This window comes from Scardinius erythrophthalmus, assembly GCF_964197995.2.
Source record: "Scardinius erythrophthalmus genome assembly, chromosome: 7".
Lineage (NCBI taxonomy): Eukaryota > Metazoa > Chordata > Actinopteri > Cypriniformes > Leuciscidae > Scardinius > Scardinius erythrophthalmus.
This window is the reverse complement of record NC_138227.1, coordinates 3,949,679-3,974,200: the sequence shown is the minus strand read 5'-3', so window position 1 is coordinate 3,974,200 and position 24,522 is coordinate 3,949,679. Positions and strand designations below refer to the sequence as shown.

Below are 24,522 nucleotides of genomic sequence, written 5' to 3'. Positions count from 1 at the left end.
AATATATACATTTCATTCTACCGAACTACACGCAGAATTACTACTCACAGGTCAGTTTATTAGACAAATTAAACTTGTGAGGTAACGCAGCGCTGTTTCACTTGGTCTAACATTAGCCTACACTAGCACACTAAACTGCATTTGAATGTGTTTGAATGTATGTTTTAGTCTGCCTGTATGAGACTAGCAGTAAGCTAGATCAACATTAGAATAACATACAGATCATATTCTAACATTTTATCATTGTTGAACTATAAAACATTGATTCGTTTTATGTAAATGTGCTCACCTGTTTAATAAAGTACATGTAGGAGCGGTCGAAGTCTCGGACGTGGAGGTCTCGTTTATATACTGTCTATGGGAGCTCTAGGCATCTCGAAAACAATGCGCTGATATTGATCCTCGTTTTAGTTCTCCTTTTTTATCCAAAGTCTGCTTGCCATGGTCCATAATGTTTGAACGAAACAACAACAGCGTGCAAATAAACATTGCGAACTACAGTGGTCCACGCCTGTCGCTTTGGTTACTATCAGAGGGCTCTGGTTCATAGCTCTGGTTGCCATGGCAGCACGAGCGGAAACCAGGGACAACGCGGATATGATGCCATTGACTGCGACAAAACGGAAATAAAGACACGGTCCGTGTCTTCGAATTAAATTAAAATTTCTCCTAGTTTGAAAGTTGTTGGAAACAGTTGGGATAATGTAAGTACACAACTAAAAAAATATATAACATAGATATAGTGATTTTTGCTATTTTTAAAGCAAAAAAGTTACATATTGTGCCTTTAATCTTTAAAACATATATGGGTTACAGAGAGAGTGAAGAGTGTGTCATTGTTCTCTACAGGTTGAGTTATTGTGGCGTTACAAATGAAGGTTGTGCTGCTCTAGCTTCAGCTCTGAGATTAAACCCTTCACACCTGAGAGAACTGGATCTGTCTGGGAATAAACTAGGAGACTCAGGAGTAAGGCCACTCTTTGCTGTACTGGAGGATCCTCAGTGCAAACTGGAGAATTTGAGGTAAGATAATCTCTCTGATCGTCCCATGATCTGGTGCTCAGAGAGACATATTTTTAAATAGTTCATAGTGAGACCAATCAGAGTGTTTAGGATTGTAATTAATGATTTTACATGAATCGCAGAATTCAACAATCACAGTTAATGTGTTTGCTATCTGAAATAATTACTTTTTTGAACCTAAAATCACGTAAACACATTGCATTAAACCAAATACACAAAATAATGTTCTTTTTAGAACCATCATATGACCCCATTAAAGAAACCAAATCTCCCTACAAAGCCATGCAGGACAACTTCCATGCTGGTGGGGAAAGCGTTTCAAGCAGCAGGTCAGACTGGTGGTGTTACAGGCATACCAGGCTAATCTGCTGAAGGATTTGAGTGCGACTGGTACGATCGACGAAGAAGCCTTCTCTGAGCTTCGTCGAGCCATAGACTAGGCGACGGCTAATTCAATGGGTGCGCCCCTCACCTTCCAGTCTGTTTGACGACTCTGTTAACACAGTAATCAGCAGATTCTAGGAGGTTAAGAAACATGAAGTGGCTTTTGTGAAGTTTCTTCCTCACCAGACTCAAGGGGAGGGGCTGTCGGTGCTCCAGCCCCAACCTGGTCCTTCTCAGAGAAGAGAGGCCCAAAAAGAGAGTGTGGTGGTCCCCCTCATAAAGACTGAGGGTCGGCTCGTCGCACTCAACAGCCTCAAAAGAGACCTGATGTTAATACTGTCGTCTCTTAGAAGAGGAAGTCCTAATAGGCTTGTGCCCATGTCTGTGGGGGGTGTTCCCCCTCAGGATGGGGCATGTAAAGATACATCAACCAGCTCTTTCCCAACATCCTCACAAAACCACTCCAAAACTCCCGCCACCTCTGGTGATTTGAGAGACAGTGAAATGTTGAATGTTCTGTCACTTCCTGCTATCTCTCAGGACAGAACATTTAACATCCCCCCAACAGTAAGAATTGAAATTGGAACCCCTTTTGGAGAACTTGACAGCATGAAAAATTCTGTCGGTTATCTCTTCTTGGGTCGTAAATTAAATAATAATAATAAAAAACTGGAGGACTGGAGAGTAGAACTGGCCTGGTTTCTCCCAAGGTTTTTTTCTCCATTCTGTTGGAGTTTTGGTTACTTGCCACTGTCACCTTTGGCTTGCTTAGTTGGGGGCACTTAAATTTTAGTTTCAACAGTGTGGTCTCCACTACTGTACCAGAGCAGGCGCATTTGCTGTAATCTCTTCTGGGCAAAGGGGCCATGGAACATTCTCCCCTCTCAGAAAGAGAGTCAGGCTGCTACAGTTGGTACTTTCTGGTTCCTAAGAATGATGTGAGGTTGCATCCGATTTTAGATCTTCGCGACTTGAATCGTTCCTTCAGAACATTCAAGTTCAAGATGCTAACTATCAAGATGATTGTGTTGAAAATCCAACATCACGATTGGTTCGTCATATTCAATCTCAAGGAAGCATATTTTACACATAGAAATCCTGCTAACACACAGGAAGTTCCTGAGATTCCCTTTCAGGGGCGAAGCTTACCAATATCGTGTTCTTCCATTTGGTCTAGCCTTGTCACCCCGCACTGTCCCAGTCTCAAGAGCTTGCGCTTCGACGTATAGATCAGTCCTCGCTCATCTTGTCTCTCTGGGGTTGAGATGCAGCGCCAAGAAAAGCGTTCTCTGTCCCTCCCAGGGGGCAACATACTTAGGGTTTAAATTGGACTCGGTCACCATGCGGGCACAACAGTCTCCTGCTCATGTTGAGACCATTTTAACACCCTAAGCAACATCAGGCTTGGTCAGGACATTACTGTTCATCAATTTCAAAAAGTCCTGGGTCTCATGGCAGCTGCATACACAGTGATTCTTATGGGCCTTTTGCACATGAGACCACTTCAGCTGTGGCTCAAAGCAAGGGGATTTCATCTAAGGGCCAATCCCCATAGGCAAATAAGGGCAAGGGCACACGCAGAGTGTTTCGTTCCCTTTCTAAAATCCATGTTTATGGGAAGTTTTATGCGCTCCGGCTTCATTCCCTTTTTATGTGGCTCAGACTCCGGTCTCTCACCTTGAGTCCAACTCTAGGTGCGTGTTGTCATTGCAGATGCTAATGTTGTCAGATGCTAACAACAGATGCTTCCCATACGGGCTGGGGAGCAGTCTTAGGTGGCCTCCCAGCCTAGTGGATCTGGTGAGGTCATCATCTTGATTGGCACATCAATTGCCTTGAATTGATGGCTGTATTTCTAGCCCTGAAGTACTTCCTCCTCCAGTAAAGGGGCTACCATGACCTAGTGCGGGTGGAAAACACTACGGTAGTCACCTACATAAATCATTGTGGCGGACTGTGTTCGCACCGTCTGAGCAGTCTAGCGCAGCAGGTTCTGCTTTAAGTGCAGGTTTTCCTATAAATTCCTGTCCTTTAGGGTGAATTACACACTTGCAAGCAGATTTGGGAGAGATTTTTCGAAACAGTGGTGTCCTCTTCGCCTCTCAAGGGACAGCGCAATGTCCTCTCCACTTCTCCCTGAAAAAGGGGGAACGAGATGCTGTACTTCTTTGCCGCTCTGAGGATGTCCCAGGACCAATCTTCAGACAAAGTCATACCCGAGGATGCACCTGCGGCACATCTAATTATAGCCTCTGACAAGCGTTCATTCCAATGAGGTCACCATCTGAGGCTGTCAAGTTTGATGTCAATTTAATTGATGTGTTACACAAATTATTCACAGCTTGTCATACAAAGATGTATTCCCAAATCACTCCAGGGGCCGGTTTCACAAAGCTATTTTAGACCGGCCTATAGTGTTAGACAAGTCTAAAATTTGTTCATAGACTAGTCTAATGCAAGTTAGACTGTTTCACAAAAATAAAGACTGACTTAATTTTGACCAAAAAAATCAGACACCTTACCCTCAGGCTAACTTAGGTCTAAGACTCTGTTACCTTGGCAACCAGCAGTAACAATCAGTTACATTACAAACTGCCAAAAGAAAAGGGAAAATGGCTCATAATTTAAACATTTCTTCTTGTTACTACATTCCCAAGTAAAATGTCCTTGTAACTGTTAGGGCCATTACATAGTCAACGCGAGCAACGATCGACGCGCTCCCTTTCACGCAGGCGTCACGGGCGATGCGTGAAATGCAATACACTGTGACTGCTCAAACAGGGGGTAGCAGTAACGTTAGTACAGTCATAGTGGAGTCATAGCTCTGAATGCCCGTTTATTTTGCTTCAATCGCTCGCTTTATCGCGAATGGATTCAAAATGTTCAAGCGTTGAACTAAATGCGAATTTGACGCTCTATTCGCGTTTGGTGTGAACGCTGCATAATAACAGGCTTCGATGTCAAGATTGCAATGCTGGAATGTGTGTGTGTGTGTGTGTCAGAGAGAGAGAGAGAGAGGCACGGGCGCGATCGAACAGTGGAAACATAAAAACATACTCCGTCATTTACACTCCTCCAACAAACACATATTTTCCGCTGGGGTAAACTGCACTGAGCGGTTGAATGCGCTTACTCGATCCGCCATGTTTTTTGTTTTGAAAAGTGTCTTATTTTACCCAGAATGCATTGCAGTGTAGTCCTACTTAAGATAGTCAGAGTCTTAAGTGCTTTGTGCAAAGGTCTGATTTAGGTGTCTATCTGAAGTCTGACTATCTACTATATCTAAGCCATAGTCAAAGCCTATCTTTGTGAAACCAGCCCCAGTACAGCATCTCATTCCTGCTTTTTCAGGGAACAGGGTTACAATAAAGTAACCTGAGACGATTTACACACAACAAAACTAAACTAATGGAACAAAAATAGTACACAAACAAATAAACTATCGAAAATATGATGATGAAAAGAGGTATAAAAAGATAAGCAAAATGAAGAATATTAATTTCTGATAACTGAAGAGGAATGATATATATTTTGTTGACTTGGGTATTTGCATTTTACAAAATGTTTCCAAAAATGTTAAAATCCAGAGAAATCTTCAATTTTAACCAGTGTAACGGCCTGTCATTGTGTCGCCTGTCAATGACATGTCCACATTACCCTCGACTTCCGGAACTTTACTAAAGAGGGCAAATTAGCGTGATTGCAAGTGCAGATGGGAGTGGAAAGTTCTGCACGTGATCTACTGATGACGTGCAAAATTAAAGAACACAGACGCAGTGGGATAATTTCCATAGTGATTAGCACAATCTATCAAGAGCAGCGCAAATTAACATCTGGTTTATGGTAAATAATGGTGCAAATACCAGTAAATTGACTAGTACAAATCTTAGTAAATCACCTTGTGTGATTCATTTAAATGCTCATCTCCCAAAAATTCTGTGTGTCAAAGGGAAACTCTTACAAATGCATATGCAACAAGGTCAACCACAAAAATCACCGTCCACACCTTTTCAGAGCTAATTTTTCACTGCTTGTCTTTAGTAAATCCGGACAGTAGTTTTTTTTTTAACGCTAAAAGAGGGTTTGCGTTGGTGCAATCTAGCCATATGTGTTTTATTAGACGGATGAGCAACTGTTTGGTTAACTTTATCAGCAGGAAAATAATAATTGTTATATAGCTCAACACAGTTAGTCTTGTTGTTTGAATACCTTGTTTTCTTGATTTACCACAGGTAACATGTTTGTACTAAGTGGCTGACATAGCATAATCAGAAAGAGCTATATTTGTAGTAACAGTAATACAGCATTTTCTCTACCAAACAATATATTTTTTAATTAATTGAATGCCATTTAGCAACACAAGTCATCCGTCTTTTATTAATATGGTATTCTAAAATCAATCTAGCTTACTGCAATGTGAAATTAGTGTCTCATGCCAGCGACCAAGCAGACACACAGAGTAATGTTATAACATATCATAACACAAAGTTGAAATTGTTTTGACCAAGGAAAACAACACTGTGCTACCCCACAATTTAAATTAGTCAAATAAAGTGACCTGTATGAGCATTTCAGCACTTGCGGCTATTTCATTATTAGCAAAGTTCAGGGAAGGAGGAGGCAGACATTAAATGTAACTTTAATCGTATAAATAAACATACCGTATTTTCCGCACTATAAGGCGCACTTAAAAGCCTTTAATTTTTTCAAAAAACGACAGTGCGCCTTATAATCCGGAGCGCCTTATATATGGATAAAACAACCGCTGACTTAAACCTTGTTTATACTTTCGCCTGGCAACGGAGGCGCGAGCCTCCGCTGACTGCGCGCGCAACTCCCCATACAGACGAGGCATTTATACTTGACGCAACTGTTTTGTTTTAGACTGAACACCAGACCATACAACTGATTAAGACGCGCAAACTGGGTGCCGGTGTGATGAGATATACTACTAATATCCGTCTGCTCGGGCAGATAATGCTCAAAGTCATGCATCTTCGCACACGGAGGCGCGCGCGCTGTTACAATGACGTCATTTTTGCCGCGCACGCGCCTCGGCGTCCGGAGATGCATGACTTTGAGCCGAATCTGCCCGAGCAGATGGATATTGTTTTTTTATTGCCTACGCGCTCATGCGGACGCGTCGAGTATAAACAAGGTTTTACAGCTCAGCCACTTGTTTTTTCATATTTTTTTGCAAGTGGTAGATCTTGGTTTACCTTTGGACTTTGGATGTGATCTTAGGCTTGAAAAGGTTGGTGACCACTGCATAACGCAAACCAAGTCAAACGTTTGACTGCAGTATCTTCTATTCTATGCGCCTTATAATCCGGTGCGCCCTATATATGAAAAAAGTTATAAAATAGGCCATTCATTGAAGGTGCGCCTTATAATCCGGTGCGCCTTATAGTGCGGAAAATACGGTAACCAACAAAACGAAAGTGGCACTGGCTAACTGCGGCATATAAGCCACATTTATATTGCTCAAATTCACATTTTCTCAGTGTCTATCTCCATCTATAACACTGTTAGTGTGAATATGATTAGATGAATATTAGCTACTTTATTTCATACAGAGATGCTTTATTAGTAATCTTTAAAACATATGGGTTACAGAGAGTGTGAAGAGTGTGTCGTTGTTCTCTACAGGTTAATGAACTGTGGTGTCACAGATGAGGGTTGTGCTACTTTGGCTTCAGCTCCGAGATCAAACCCCTCACAACTGAGAGAACTGGATCTGTCTGGGAATAAACTAGGAGACTCAGGAGTAGAGCCACTCTTTGCTGTACTGGAGAATCCTCACTGTGAACTGAAGAATTTGAGGTAAGATCTTTTAATGCGTTCTGGTTGTTCATTTGCATGACAACAGTGTTTGGTGGCTCGAGAACACAAACTTTGAAATAGGTTCCAAGATGCAAGTTTAGAATTTAGAATTTTATCATCTCCATGTAAACTTCAAAAACGTGAATCTGTGAAAGTGGTGACGACATGCACATGCATATTACGTGTTTAATCTTTAGGTATGTGCGAACCTATAGGAACTGGAATCATTTTGATAACGTTTTATCTGTACAGTGGTAAAGGAAAAGGAAGGAAGCCTTAACCTGTTAAACCCGTAAACCCGGTACCGGGTTGCAATTGCGTTATTAAGATCGTTATTATGATCGTCCTTTAATATTTAAAGGTCCTGATGAAACATTAACAGTCATATGTCAAGTTTAAGTTTATTTTTTTATATGTGATATCATTACAAAGCTTAGACCCTCTAATTTTCACAGAAAACCATAATTTTTTCATTCATTTTACATATCGCATAATTTAAATGTTTAAATTCCTCCACCCGCAACCGAAATACCGATCAAAAATAAGTGTGATTATGAATTTGAATATTGATGGCATTGGTCAAATTTGATGAACAAAGGCAAGTCATATATCAAACAAAAGCTTTCTTTCTCAGGATTTTTGCTATATGGTTTATTTAGTTGACATAATACAACAGATCAAATGATTGCAGAATGAGTCGCGAAGTACATCTTTGATTTTTGTAAACAAACTAGGAGAAACGTAGCATTTCATCTCCAATTACAGCATGTCTGAGCTAAAAGTAGTCAATAAGATACAAAGACTTTCACCTTAGACTGTTTTCTTCAGAATGAGTCCATTTTCACCTTTATGTGAGTTTCGCTTGAGAAATAATCCATCGTTATGTCTCATTTAGGCCAGTAATGCAGGAAATAAGTCGATCCTTATGAAAATGGCAGTCGATCCACATGATATGTCCACATGATATATGTTATCGCCGACGGATGATGACGAACTACGCATCATTGGAGAGCTACTGATCTCACCATTACGTGAACATGTCGTGAACACACCTTTCCTCTAAACCAACCAGAGTCTGAGAGCGCGCAGTGTATTCAGCGCGCAATTTTACCTATATTCTGCGGCGCGCAGTTTGGACGCATTTAAAGTCGTGCACGCATTACAGATCTCACTCTTGCACTCACTCACAAAATGTTAGACACATAATATTTTTTTCAGTGCTTGGCGACATCTAATGGAATCAAATGGAACTTAGGTAGCTGTTGCACACAATACCACAGTTATACACTTTCAAAGAAAGATTCAATGAAAAAAACACAAAAAAGCGCCTACTTTTTTGTGTTTCTTTTGATATTTTAAACACATACAATAGTTTTTATTACATTTGACACTTGATTTTGTTTGTTTAAAGGGTTTCCTATAAAATGACACCAATATTTTGTATTTACTTCACTGTATGTGGGTAAGGGGAGCCATCAGATTTGGGTATGTCCAATTTCATGCGGAATTCCAAAATTACACAAAGAGTTTAAGGGGTTAACAGGGGAGAGTCTAGTTGACACTTCTGGGCTGCGTTGTCGTCGTGTCTAGGCGTAGACCCTTCATCAGATCTGGATACAGCCTAGATCCAGGAGAATACGGTAAACATGGGGATAGACAGAGAGACTAATATTAGCATAGACTAATGCTTCTTATGATGTAACGAGTACATTAGGTGTTATGGGAAGTGTTCCTGGTTCCGGCTCACCTAATTTATGCAGCTGAACATTTGACATGATTTGAATTATAGAAGTTGGTAATGTGTGTTGGTAATGTATGATAGGTTAAAGAGATGTGTTGTTAGTCTAAATTTAAACTGACAAAGTGTGTCTGCCTCCCTGACAATGTTAGGAAGACTGTTCCTGTTCCTGTTCCTGTTCCTGTTTTGGTGCTAAATAGGAAAAGGATCCACCGCCAGCAGTCGATTTTGGTATTCTAGGTATTATTAACTGGCCAGAATTTTCAGATCGCAATAGACGTGAAGGATCATAATGTGTTAAGAGCTCGCTCAAGTACTGGGGAGCTAAACCATTTAGTGGTTTGTAAGTAATCAGCAATATTTTAAAATGTATACAATGTTTTATAGGGAGCTAATGCAGTGTTGACAGAACCGTTATACTACCTGGTTTTAGTAAGAACTGTAGCTGCTGTGTTTTGGACCAGCTGTAGTTTGTTTATTGTGTGCAGGGCAACCACCCATTAGAGCATTACAATAATCTAGCCATGAGGTCATGAACGCATGAACTAACCGTTCTGTTTTTTCAGAATAAAGTAGTTGGAAATTACGAATCCAGTTTATTATATCAGCTTTGCATTCATGATATGATATCTCCCAAGGGTAACATGCAGGGATGCAAACAGCGTGCTTTTCGGCGCCTCCCGCTTTTTTCACGTCAGTTTGGATGTCTTTGGGTGACAGTCATCTGAAGCCATTCCATAGCTTAATGTGAGGGACAGAAGTCTATTTACAGAAACTCGTTTTCCCTCCTCTGCGGCTGTCAATCATTCTCTATTCAGTATTCAAACAGCGCGTGCGCCTCGTCCGGTTACAGCAGGATGCACGGTAAAACTCTCTCCAATTTGATATATTCACATTATAATGCTTGATCTGTAGAGAAAAGGCTGTGGATTTGCATAAAATGACTTTATTTTGTTGGAGTTTGTTGCTGTTTTTAAACGACTCGCTACCGTGTGCCTGTTAGATCACACACATCACAAGGACTATGAATCGGCATCAAACGCACAATAACTGGAATTTAAAACTGTGAAGAAACAAATGATCAATAAACTGTTGGACAGATATACACTAGGATTTGTGCACTCGACATTCCTTCGCTTTGTGCCGTGAACTTTTAAATGCGCACTTGTGCAGCACATGTTGCTTTGAGCACATCATTCTGCACCCGCGATCCGCATACGCGCTTTGTGCGCTCTGTTTTGAAGAGTTTCATATTTTCATGGTTTTGTGTACTGAAAGATTATTAAAAGCCTATATTTTTTTATACCTAGCCTGCACAATACATTTAAAATAAGCATAATTTAATTGTTTGTTATTTCTGTGTTGTGTAGTGTAGGCTATATAAATAAACTTCTGAATTCTTGACATTCATAGATAAATATAAAATTGTGAAATGCATGATTGCTTGAATGAATTTTATAAGAGTACTAATAATAATTTGTTTTTATTAACATGTTTAGATTTTATAAAATTACTGTGCAGATTTTTTTTCAAGAATTACTTTTTGCTGCTGATTTATACACTCACTAAGTTTAATAAAAATACATAATAATAAATGTATGTAATATTTAAAGGTGTTAACTGCAAAATGATATCTTACAAAGGATTAAATTCATCACAATTATGTAAATATCTGGATATTTGCCGCGGGGTGAGGGCTTCGATAACCTCTCTCTTTTTTGACCATACATGTGTTTGCATCCCTTAACATGGACAGCGTGAACAGCAACAGTCCTAGTACTGATTTAGTACAGCAAATCATTTGTAACTCTAATGAGAGTTGTCTCATTACTATTAGTTAGAATTAGTATGAGTTACTATGAGTTAGTAGTTAGGTACGGTCTAAATCCTGACTGGAAATCCTCACAGATACTATTTATTTTTAAAAAGGAACATAGTTGTGAGGATTCTGCCTTTTCTAGTACCTTTGACAGAAAAGGTAGATTCGAGATCAGCCTGTAATTTACTAATTCTGTAGGATCAATTTGTCGTTTTTTTAACAAGCGATTTAATAATAGCCAGCTTAAAAGTTTTTGGTACATATCCTGTTAACAAAGATGAATTAATGATATTAAGAAGAGGATCTATGGCCTCTGGAATCATCTCTTTCAATAGCCGGTATAAGGTCTAACATACATGTTGTTGATTTAGATGATTTAACAAGTTTAGACAATTCTTCCTCTCCTATAGCAATGAATGAATGGACTTTTTCTTCAGGGAGACTACAGTGCACTGTCTGATGCGATACTGTAGTAGACGGAGGCATGGTTATAATTTTCTTTCTAATATTATCAATTTTGTAAGTAAAGAAGCTCATAAAGTCATTACTGCTATGCTGTTTCGAAACTTCAGAGGTAGAAGCTTTATTTTTCATTAATTTAGCCACTGTTTCAAATAAATACCTAGGGTTGTGTTTGTTTTATTCTAAGAGGGTTGAAAAATAAGCAGATATAGCAGTTTTTTTCTAGCATCGTACTCTCTCTCTCCACGAAATGCGAAAAACCTCTAGTTTTGTTTTCTTCCAGTTGCACTCCATTTTTCTGGCTGCTCTCTTGAGGGCCCAATTTTGCTTGTTGTACCAGGGTTTTGGACTATTTTCTTTTCCAATTGTCTTTGAATCCTTTGTTATTTTTTGTTTACCACTTAGACAACCAAACATAGAGTATGATGACAGTCTGTTAAGTATCTCATCACTCTGGTGAACAGGAAGGGGTCCAGAGCAATTTACAGTTTCTAAATTTGTACTTGCGAGTTGACACACCTCTTTAATGTTAATCTTAGTGATCTCCGACTGGTGAAGTCGAACATTATTAGTGCCGACGTGAATTATAATCTTAGAGAATTTATGATTACAATTAGCCAACACTTTTAAATTTGCTTTGATGTCAGGTGCTCTGGCTCCTGGCAAACATGTGACTATGATGGCTGGTGTCTCTATTTTCACGTTCCGTGTAATAGAATCACCTATAACTAGGACACTTTCAAAAGGATTCTCAGTGGGTGCGTCACTGAGTGGGGAGAACCTGTTTGATGTTCTAATCGGAACTGGAGAGCGGTGTTTTACCCCACGACTATGCCGTCTCACGACTCTACAGCCAGAACCGAACAATGTACACAGTGAATTTAGCTAGTCGCATCCAAAGCAGTCCCTAAAGCCCTTGCATTCTTACTATCCTCAATTAAAGTTTGTATATGTGTCTATAATTCTGAAATATTCTCCGTCAGCCTGACTAATTCCCTGCATTTATTACATGTGAAACACTCTTCGCTGACAGAGAAGGCTATACCGTACATGTGGCAGGCAGTGCAAGTGACAATAACAGGAGAAGATGACATGACTCACCGTGTTTGTTGACTGATCCAACTCACCACAGTAGGGCTGTCACTTTTGAGAAAAATCAAATTCGAACAGATATCGAATATCAAGCAATGTATTCGAATATATTCGAATATCTACGAGTAGGCTAAAATGTAAAATTAAGTTAACGAACAACCTCGATCCATCAGGAAACGCCACATGGTCACTGAATTTCACTGCGCTTCATGAAGAGTTTTTCTTTTGCGTGAAAAAGCCGTTCGTCGGAGATGTTAAAAGATAGCGGAGTGCAATCATGATTATTAGGCTACCGGTATAATAATCCTCATGGCGCCGGGTCTGAGTGAGTAATTTACTCTCTTACCTTTTTAATGACACTTTAAGACCAGCCGCTGCGTCAGAGACGCGATCTGATTTTCTCTCTCGCATTTTCTCACATCTCTACGTTAATTTAAGACTTTATTTAAATAATTTAAAACTGCTCTTATGAGGACACTCAACAAAACAGACATTTGGCATAATTTGTATGTTGTGGTTTGTTCAAGCCCGAAAGAGAACTCGATTACTGACACGCGTCTTGGGTCGTGTGTGTGTGTAATAGGCAGGAATTACAGCGCGGTCTCTTTAGTCTTGTCGTTATCTTCCATTTTCAAAAAAAGCTGGCTATTGGCTATTATTCGCATGTTTTGGTCATAGGCCTACGCTACAATCGGTTTAGAGCGGCCGCTACTGGATGAGATGGCAAAAAAAAAAAAAAGAAAAGCAAACCAGACTAATAATAGACTGTAAAAGATGCGCAAAAGATGCGTAAAACATGGCACTTTAAAAACCGGATAGTTTATTTATAGTTTGATTTCGGATATTTCACATCATGTTCGAATGCATATTCGAATATCGAATAAAAAGTGACAGCCCTACACCCCAGTCATTTGATGGACCTGTAAAAGGCTCAAGTGGAAAATATGGCAAGCATGGATGGCAGGTTAACAGGCTAGCAAAATGCTTAGCGCATTGCTAGCGTGTTGTGCTAGTGATAATGATTTAGATAAAAGCTAACGATGTCAGATTAATGTGAATGATCAAGTTACCATTCAACAATTTAATATCACGTCTGTTCATATGATGTAAGAGAATTAATAATTTTCTGTTTGAAGCGTTTACTTTCTTTGTCCTGCTGCTGTGAGTTTATATCATTGATATGTAAATGTCTGAACACATGAGCTGCTCCTTATTAAGGTGTTACTGCAGCACTGATAGTTACACTGAAGAACACACTTTGAAATCTTTTAACTTTTAACACACTCAATCTCAGCACAGTCATGATTAACACTCCGTTAATTTCAATGATGTTCTGTTAACAAAGTTAGGGATGAACACATTCAAATTATCTATCCAATCATCACATCATTCCAATCATCACATCATTCCAACCAGCTGTCAACAATCAGCAATCAACATGTCTCCTCACACTCGTTTCTGGTTACTTTCCTTACCAGAAATATGGCGGAGGAACTCTGGGTTCGGGCCAAAATACCGATCTCCCTCTCCTCGGACAGCATGCCAAATATGCATACTACTTTATCTGATTATTTGTAAGTGTGAACTCGTGAAATCGTAGGAGAAAACTGGATAATGTAGAGATTTTTTCCAGGTTACATCGTGTCAGTGTCACAGATTATGACATGGCCAAACACCATAGTACATCGATAACACATAAGTGTCATAATCATTCTTATTCAATGAGAAGACGTTGGTCCTAATTATTCATGACAGCATGCGGGATGCACGTCGGTAAATTAGGGAATGAACTTCTGCTCCGGGGGGGGCGGTGCACTGAAAAGAGGAAAACCTAGCCAGTGTCAGTGGCGCGTTATACAGATAGTATTTTAAGGGCGCATGCTTGGCCATAATGTAGCGTGTACACAACGGGCATACACTTTACTTCTCTCATCTACACAGACGCAGCAGTTGCCATTTTTGCAAACCATACATAATTACATGGAAAAATATTCCACACGAGGGAAATCATTGTGGTGTCCATGAAGATAGGCATAAATCTAGCTTAAACATTTACCCAAATTATTATACGGCTGTTTAACCGAAGCTAATTTGGGTGGGTTTCTCCCATCCCCATACAATGTCACTTCTCTGTCTTTTACTGCCCTGACAAGAACTTCGGTCTCCTCGGCTGTGAACAGCTCCTGGCGTGCGCCTGTTAAATCTGCCGTTATAATAGCAATCTGCCATGGAACAAGCGTGCCTGCTTTTAAAGGGTATGTGAGATGACGCTCCGATTGGTTTATTTCACGTTACGCCTAAACCACACCTAGAAGTAATGTAGCTACTTCAGACCAACCCGTTTTAGAGATCCACCCACAAAGTTACTCGTGTTTCGCGTTTGATACTTACATTTCAGATCGTTAAAATAGGGCCCATAATCTTTTAGAATAACAGTGAAAATAACTCAATGACATATTGAATGAATTGTATAAAAAATAGATATTGCAAAAATTGAGCATACAATTAAGAAAAAAAAATGTCCTGCTTGATTTTGACTGCAGGTGTGTTATGATAATGTTTTGTGCTCTGTGACACAGACCAAGATCCATCTAACATGGTGATTTGAGCTTGTTATTGGTTTCTCTTTGATAATGAAGTCTCTGCTGATCTGAGAGAGTTAAGAGTGTAAAATCAGATCAAAAGCATGCACATCCATAGCAATATGTTGCTTCAATTGTGTGCTTCGTCTGAGGAAGAGCCTACGCGGTTGAAACGTTACCACCTGTGTATGAGTCTGTTATTAAATGTTCATATTTTTGAAGCCTTGGTGAGACGACTTTTTTCCTTTTTTATAGAGTTAAGAGTGTGCCATTGTTCTTTACAGGTTGTTGGATTGTGGTGTCACAGGTGAAGGTTGTGCTGCTCTGGCTTCTGCTCTAAGATCAAACCCCTCACACCTGAGAGAACTGACACTGTCATATAATAATCTAGGAGACTCAGGAGTGAAGCTGCTCTCTGCTGAACTGAAGAATCCTCGCTGCGAACTGCAGAAACTTTGGTAAGATCGTCTCTACCATTAAGACTATGAGTGAATAAGGATTAATATGAAGATAGTGCATACAAAATATCCTTTGGTGTAAGCCCCATTCCTGCTTGAACCGTCACATCCTGCCAGCAATAGAAGGCAGGGGTGAGTCTTCTACCTGAAAAGGAACATTTAGAACCTAATATATTATTATCCTCTAGAATAAAGTAGAAAGGGTTACAGTGAAGAGTTTTTTTCTTTTTTCAAACATCACAAATGTTTGGTGTAAATCAACTTACCTTGCAGTACTTGTGCAAACAGACAATCCTGGCAAAAGTGTGAGCATTGCCTCAAAATTGTAGCTGCAACACAATAAGGGTAAGCGGTGTGTCACAGCATCAGATTTTTCACTACATGATTATTGTGGCCAAAAGAATTCACAATAACGATATATCACCGTATCTATAGAAATCTTTATAGATTACGCAAAGATTTGCGTATTGAAATTCAAAATGGCATAAAAAGTTTCATGACGGAAAATGATGTCATAGGGTGCAATCGAATCGGCTTGAGCCAAAGGTATCAGAGGAAAATTTAATTCTAAAAAATTCTAGCCCTTACAGTTCAAAAGTTATTAGCATAAACATGAGTGCAACTTTGGACAGTTGGTAATGCTAGAGATACATGGCCTCTGAGAGTCTCATGATAAGACCATAAGCCCATACTTTATTGGGGGGATATTGGAGGGAGTATAGTAAATGTATGTACAAAAAATTATTTACGGTGATTCTCACATCATTTGTTGCTAGGAGAGCCATAGATTTAATATAAATTATTCTTAATCACTATTATAAATCTGTATTATAATTTGATGTCAGAGTTTCAGTATCTGAATATTGTGTTCAGGGGGCAAAACGAAGAAGAATATGATTTCAGAGGAACTGACTTTATTCTATTTTAAATTGATTAAATTTTTCTTATGTATCTCTCATCTTATCATCAGTTAGTTTGAATGTGATCATGAGAAAGTCCTTGTTGATCTAATCTGTGTGTCTGATCTGAGAGAGTGAAGAGTGTGTCTTTATTCTCTACAGGTTGTATGAGTGTGGTGTCACAGATGAAGGTTGTGCTGCTCTGGCTTCAGCTCTGAGATCAAACCCCTCACACCTGAGACAACTGAATTTGTCTGGGAATAAACTAGGAGACTCTGGAGTAAAACTGCTCTCTGATCTGAAGAATGATCCAAATTATAAACTGGAGACACTATGGTAACAATATTCTTTTAATTTTTTAAATGATAAATTCTTTTTAATATGAGTTTAATTCTGCTCATTGTGTTGTGACTGTAAAAATAAAATGTATAGTTATTTTCAGCTTTTACCCTTTAATTGTCTCTTTGTGTGTGATAATCTGAGATTTGGGTTGTTTGTTATTAACTGATATTAAATTTGTAGTGGAGTGTAATAGTAATTTCTACTGGTTCTGTATCAGCTGTCAGTTGCGTGAAAGTGACCTTTATTTTCCTTTTGATTTTGTAAAGTGACTTAAGATAGAAGCTATATTACCATGTTTGAGAATGAATTAAGTTTTAAGAATGAATTAATCTAGTTATTGCTAAGTTTTCTTATGTGACAGACGTAATGTCTCATACTGACTGTGACTGTTTGTGTGTTTTATTTTAGGACTAGTCCTAAATGATAGTCTGATCTTCTGATGATCATCAGATGGTGAATAAGGATCCACTACAGACTCACAGTCAACAGAATCAACAGAGACTGAAGATACAGTGTCTTAATTTAATATGAGTTCATTAGTTCTCATTGGTTAAATTAAATTAAATTAAGACTTTATATAGATTTCAACAATCCTCTGCCAGACTTGATGAGGCGGCAGTGAAACACCTTTTATTTCACAGCAGCAAATTACAGTTTCTCATTCATAGATTAACAACTTTATCTGTATAAACACAAAGTATAATAAAGTTTTGTTAGAGAGTAAATATAGAGCCTGAATATGTTTGTGTTTGTATTGTACCAACAGAGGGAGACAAAGATCAATGAAGGATTTATTTTTCATGATTATGAAAGAAAAAAAATCAGTTCAAACTCACACACAATGGCCTTGAGAATGTACATTGTGTTTTTAATATGGCTGTCAAAATTAACACATTAACGCATGAATTTTGTTCAATTTAATGTGTTAAAAATATTTAACGCAATTAATGCAGCATCCTTTTTTTCTGTCATCCTTTCGCTAGTGTTACTTTATCATGCTCTTATTCATGATTATGAACTTTGAACTTTTTTAAACTTTCGTAGCTTTAATAAGGATTCATCTATATATAATTTCTAATTTATGCAGTGCAGACTTTTTGATAACTTCCAAAAACTAATCAATTTCTGTATATTTCCTACCTGTTAGACAGGTAGGAAGGGTACAGGTAAATATGACATTTATTATAATGGATTTATGGGAGAATTGTTGTAAGTTCACTTACATTAAAAGTTGTTATTTTTAATTCATGGTTTGAATGAAAATTTAGATTTATTCACATCAGCTGTATTTGTCTACTGTGTATTCATGCTTATCTAAGTCATATGACAAAACATTACATTTAGCTTGTTTTACCAAAATATATAATTTTTTTTGTAAAAAAAAGTAATATAATTAAGTATTGGTCAGCATTTATCATTATTATTGTGTGTAAGTTTTGGGGTGGGCTAGCAATGCAATTCATTCTCTTTTGTACAGACATTACAAACATTGCAAACGCTGGGGAAAACTGTTCTAGGTAGGGTTGTGGAGTTACTGGTGTAATGAGGTGTTAGTGCACCTATTGCTCATATCATTTTTTTTATTGTAGAACTTATAGTTCACAAGTTCAGGGAACAATACCATGGTTGTATCTTGAACAAAAAAACAAAACAGAAAACATAAATATCATGGGTTTGTGTTTAACATAGCATAAGATTATAGACACAGGAAAAAAATGGCAAGGTTAAATATCTTTGAATAATTCATCATAACACATAAATGATTTTTTGTATTGTTGTAAGCCTGAGGGATGAAACAAGAGTTAAATCCAACCAGAAAAAGAGGAAAACATAAAGGAGATTTAAGCCACTTTTGAAAAAATATATTTTCTAGTAATTCACCAAAAGGTTTTTTATTATTTATTAAATTATTATATTAAATTATACGTTTTAACCACTTGGTGAAATTGACAGACGTTCCCCCTTAGAACCGCCGTGGAAGCGCGTCAAAGCATTCTAGAGTATAAATACGCAGCTATAATGCACGTAGGTGATTTTGAATTAATATTTCATGTTGTTATACAATGGCTACTGTTACGACCCTATGGTGTCAGAGTGTTAAGAGTATTTTGAGAGTGTTAAGAGTATTTTGTGAGTTTCAGAGTGTTAAGAGTATTTGAGACTGTGAGTATTGTTTGTTTGTTTGGATGGAACAATGTTTGTATCTGAATATCTTTGTTGGTATATTTGACCCTTTGCCTGTTTCTGACACTGATTTGGACTGCCCTTTTCAGTTTGTTTGCCTGATTGTAAATATATTGTAAATACTGATTTTTTGGGGGAAAGTAGGGAGTCTGATGCCATTTTTGTTTATTGAAAACTGTTTGATCTCTGTTTTTGGTTAGGGAGTCAGGTTTACAGATTGTATTCTTATTTTCTTTTCTTTTGGGTTAGGGTTTAGGAAAGAGGTTTAAAGACAAGGTTGTTTTGTTTGTTATTTTGGCCTAATCAGCTCCTGAATCAAAAGTCCCAAATTAAGTAAATAAATTGACCTTTGTTCAAATACCCTGCATATTTCTGAGTCTTTCATGTTGCACCCTTTTCCCCTAGACGGGGTGTAACACTACATATAGTTAAAACTAATCGTGGTGTTGATATCTATGAAACACTGCCGAAATCTATAGAACAGTGGCAAGAAAAACTAACTTTACCACGTTTTACATTGTGTTGTGGCTTGATTTCTTTGTGTTGTGAACTTATGTTTGCTTTTACTTTCGTTGTGTTGTGCACTACTGGGCCACCGTACAATGGGGACCAGAAACGGTTTGGTTTCTTCAAAATATCTTCTTTTGTGTTCAACAGAACAAAGAAATTCATACAGGTTTAGAACAACTTTAGGGTGATCGAATGATGACAGAATTTTCAGTTTTGGATTAACTAACCCTTTAAAGGAAAATTAGACCATGATTTACTCACCCTGAAGCCATCCTGGGTATATATGACATTCTTCTTTCAGTCGAATACAATCGGAGTTATATTAAAAAATGTCCTGGCTCTTCCAAGCTTTATAATGGGAGTCAATGGGTATATTTTTTTGGAAGTCCATCAAAGCGCATCCATCGTGATAAAAGTGCTCCACATGGCTCTGGGGGTTAATAAAGGCCTTCAGAAATGAAGCGATGCGCTTGTGTAAGAAAAATATCCATATTTAAAACTTTATCAACTAAAATAACTAGCTTCCGGCAGACGCTGTATGCAAGTCGACAGCGGATCTACAGTGGAGGCTTATTCACGGGGCGATAGCTGACAGACACGAGGCGCACATGAATCCAGCAGTGGGTTTTTGTGGAAACCAAGAAGACAGAGCGTTTCTTTTTAAAATGTGGAAGATTACAAGGTCTTTTTAATTTTCTTAAAGATTTGTTTAAAGATTTTGATGAGGAATTTTCAGATAAAATATTAATTGAGTTAAAGTATGTATTTTATGAGAAGGATGACATGCTTATTAAACTATTTGTTGGGAACCGCAAAATTAGCAATCTGGAAAACGAGAAAGAATTAAGGAAAACATCTTGGGACTCATGAGGTGGAAATGATGTTTAGAAAACTAGTGGGTGGAAGAATCAAGATTGAATTTGTGTACTACAAACTTGTGGGAAAAAAAGTGATATTTGGTGTTTTAAAGATATCTTATGTGTGGTTTTTGAGGGTCAGTTGGTTTTGAATATTAAATATTTTTTTATGTTTTTTATTATTTATTTTTTATTATATTATTTCTGTGAATGTGTATGAGATAGAAATGGTGACTAAATAAAAGGTGTTTAATCCTCTCTCTCTCTCTCTCTCTCTCTCTCTCTTTCTTACACACACACACATAGGAATACAATACGGAAAAACAGAGCATCAAAGTGTTAAATAGAAACGTTTGTCAAAGTTTATTCAGGAATTTCCATGTAGCTGTTATGTATGATGTTAAAGCTGGAGGATTTGAGAAACTGTATCTTGTAAAAGTTTGACTGAGGTGAGTGTTCATGTGTGACTTCCTCATATTAATATGAATCTCTGGAGGACATTTTAAGTGATTGTTTGTTTGATATAAAATCTTTAATAAAGGGGTTCTTTAACTTCAATGTTTTTTTTACTTTCTTTCTATGTCCTTTTTTTCTCTGTTTGGTGATGTCTGTGATTTTTCAGGAGTTTAACAGTAGGTATAAACATGCATAACTGAGCTTGAGTTAACGCAGTCACATGATCCTTTTTCTCCCACATTCCAGATATGTTCAGCTAAATTATGAAGGTTGTTTAATTTAATCTTTTAATTTAGTGTGTGAATGTTTCTTCATTCAGAGTCAGTGGAGGAGATCAAACTCATCAGATTCTCCTGTATCTTAATCATGGCTGATTCACAAGGATCCAGAGATGATGATTTTTCTACAGGATTCAGGTACTTTCAACAAACGCTGTTATATATTGTATAACATCACAACAAAAATATAACGGATTTTTTCTTTCCCCTATTAGAGCACAGGAATTGTTTACATAAAAATATGTAGCCTGTGTTTGTCTGTGTTTATGTTTATTTTAATACTTACATGAAATGTTAAATAAAAATATCCTTAAGTGCTTTTTGATGAATGATTAATTAATATGGTTCCTCTCATAAAGAATGAACACAGTAAATATAAAGAATTAAACTGAGTCTGTTCTCTGTTCCAGTTCAGTCCAGCAGAAGAGCCCAAACCCAGAGTCCAGCTGTGTGTCTATGAAGAGTAACCAGTCTATGGATCAGCCAATGAAGTTTAAGAGAGGAAACACACAGTCTGATCTCAGGTACTAAGAATAACATTTCTATAAAAGATGTGCTTTTAATATTATTTTTTATAATATTAAAATAGTATTAAAGGACGTGGACAACTGCGTTACGTCCAGCGGCACACTCACACTGTTGTTGTTTCGTTCAAACATTATGGACCATGGCAAGCAGACTTTGGGACAAAAGTAGAAATAAAACGAGGATCAATATCGACGTGCCGTTTTCGAGATGCCAAAAGAGCTCAGCGACAAACTTGAACTTGACATAGCTTCACGACTTGACAGAGACGCCGCTCTTGCATACTTTATTAGACAGTTGAGGAAATGTACATAAAACGAATCAATGTTATATAGCTCAACATGATGAAATGTTAGAATATGATCAGTATGTTTTTTCTGATGTTGATCTAGTTTACATATAGCCAACAAACTAACACAGAATAACATTATAACTTTCAACACACTCAAGTGCAGTTTAGTATGATAGTGTTGCACTTAGACAGATTTGTCCATTAATTAGTGGAGAAAATTCCATTTCTATGGGTATGCATGTCTGTTTGTTGTAGCCTCTACTTTGCTGTGCAGGCACTATCTCCCACCGGAGTATCTTTGAAGTGTATCTGGTAAGCAAAAGGGTGATACTTCTCTGTGGGGAAACCAGACATCATGGAGTCTGCCTGGGTGAGGGGTTGGGAAGATTAAGTGGAACAGTGGAGTGTTTGATCGGTCCAGTCGTTACAACATTGAAAAGTAACAACATTACAGTAATATATTACTTTTTGCTGCAACACAGTAATATAACGAATTAGTAATAATATTTTGGTAATATTATACCTGTTACAATCTCAGTTATGCATGTTACAACAATGCATTTTAAAATCAAGTGGTCTTAGATTTCTTAAAGGATTTACCAATGAGATATTCCAGCACCAGAGAACAAATTCCGCGGGTAAAAAAGTATGTCTATTTCCTGTTGCTGGAATTCTATAGTTGAGATAACTGCAGAGATGGATTCTACATTTGTGAGATGGACATACTTCCATTATTTTCAGTTAGTCAGAGAGAAGGACAAGAACGTAATTGACAAGTGCAATCTATGTGCGACACACAACTTTCTACATTGAGAAATCGCATGAATAATTTGATGTAACACCTGAACTAGATTTGCTGCAACAATTGACTCCAATGAAGTGCTATTAACCGCTGTCTCCCTGCCCAAGTTCAAGTTGCGCTGCATAAAAGAAAAAGCCAGAAGAGACTCAATCAAGTTCCTCGTCACGATGGAGTGCAATAAATCTTTCACTATAAATCTTACTCCGCCGTTTTTTCAGGGGTCATCTTCCCACACATCGCTATGGTGAATGGGCTGCTCCTGTGTGTCTGAGACTGTGTCTCCAGTCTCGGGAGTCTTGTGCTCCCCCCGAAATGCAACCATCTTGGTGATGAACACTTTCATTGCCTTGTCCTGATGCGCTTCAACAGATATTTCAGTCAAGTGGCTAATGGATAGGCTAGCCCCCCACCATAGAAATATAAGTATGCTATATGTCTAGGTCATAAGTGTCTTCATAATTCTGTTTATTTTACCAGCCTTGTTCGGCTGCATGCTACCTCTGTTGTATATCTGGCAGTAACAGCTTTTATGTTTAGCCTTTATTTTTTAATTTCAGGTTTCTTATATGTGTGTTTAATATAGCCAAGCTTAATTTTTTTTGTTGTTGTTATTAAGATGGACTGAAATGACTGGGCTATATTCCATATGAGGCCTAATAGGCCCAAGTACTTTTATTGTATTACTTATTTGTATTCTTGAAAAATGTGCTAGGTCCACAGAGCCATTAGCTATAGGTCCAGCTATAAGTTATTTAAAATTTCCAGCCTTTCTTTGGTAGGCTATATATTTTGTATATTTATTGTGTTCCTTTTTGGCCTGTGTTTTATTTATTAGCAATTGTATGTTTAACCTACGTGTTCATTTTTAAGTTGGACTGAGATGACTGAGTTGTATTCCTTGAGGCCTAAACCACCAATAGCACTTGTTGAAGCTGTTTCCACCAAATGCATGCCAGATTTGTGCTGTGAACTTGAAGGAATAGAAACAAAAAGAAAAAGAGGCAGTGCATCTTGCCATGATATTATGCTACTTCTGTGGTTATTTTGGTGAAAGTAACACAAAAGAACGCAAAATTAGAGCAACACATTACAATTCAGAGACAGTAATATTGTAATGTAACTAATTACTTTCAAATGAAAGTAACTAATAACATATAATGTATTGGAAGTAACTTGCCCAACACTGTTTATTATTAACTGATATTAAATTGTAATGGAGTGTAATGACAATTTATGCTGGTTCTGTATCAGCTGTCCATTGTGTGCAGTTTTCTTAGGAAAAGATGTGACAGACGTAATGTCTCATACAGCATATATGATTTTTTGTGCGTTTTATTGTAGGACTGACTACTATTAGATGACATTCTTCTGATGATCATCTGATGGTGGATACGGATTCAATACAGAGACTAACAGTCAACAGAATCAACAGAGACTGAAGATACAGTGACTTTACTTTTATGAATTGAGACTTCATTTAGATTTCAACGATCCTCTGACAGACCTGAGGCGGCAGTGAAACACCTTTTATTTCAGAGCAGCATATTACAGTTTCTCGTTCATATATTAACTATTTTATTTGAAAAATGCACAGTATATAAATTCTATAAGGTTTTTTTGTTATAGAGAAAATATAGAGCCTGAATATGTTTGTGTGTGTTGTACCAGCAGAGGGCAAGAAAGATTAATGAAAGATTAATTTTTCATGATTATGAAAATAAAACTAAAACAGTTAAAGCTCATACATTTTGTTTCTAAACACTCAAATCATGATAAAAGCAGCATTTTTCAGACACGCATCTCAGACCACTGACTATTTCTATAGCAATCGGAGCTTCTAATGGCAGCTTTAGTGACACAATGACTTTACCAATCAGTGATTGGCTCTTTTACTTAGATAACTTACTTGGATAATCAAAGAGGCATTTTGTTAAGATCAAAACTGCATCTAAGAAAAAAACTGATAGCTCCAAATTGTTTAAATAAATGTTCAGGG

At 37.7% G+C, this 24,522-nt stretch overlaps 1 protein-coding gene across 5 annotated transcripts in view; it reads left to right on the top strand.

The window, feature by feature from the left end:
• The window catches only part of LOC308694103 (NACHT, LRR and PYD domains-containing protein 3-like), a 46,939-nt gene extending 28,503 nt beyond the window's left edge, over positions 1–18,436 (top strand). For all 5 annotated transcript variants that reach the window (XM_081371390.1, XM_081371391.1, XM_081371389.1 and 2 more), the window contains exons 12-16: positions 850–1,023; positions 7,057–7,230; positions 15,208–15,381; positions 16,443–16,616; positions 17,031–18,436. In XM_081371390.1, the coding sequence (XP_081227516.1) occupies positions 850–1,023; positions 7,057–7,230; positions 15,208–15,381; positions 16,443–16,616; positions 17,031–17,046 (712 nt within the window). In that variant the 3' untranslated portion in view covers positions 17,047–18,436. The remainder of the gene's footprint in view (positions 1–849; positions 1,024–7,056; positions 7,231–15,207; positions 15,382–16,442; positions 16,617–17,030) is intronic.
• The last annotated feature ends 6,086 nt before the right edge of the window (positions 18,437–24,522 follow it).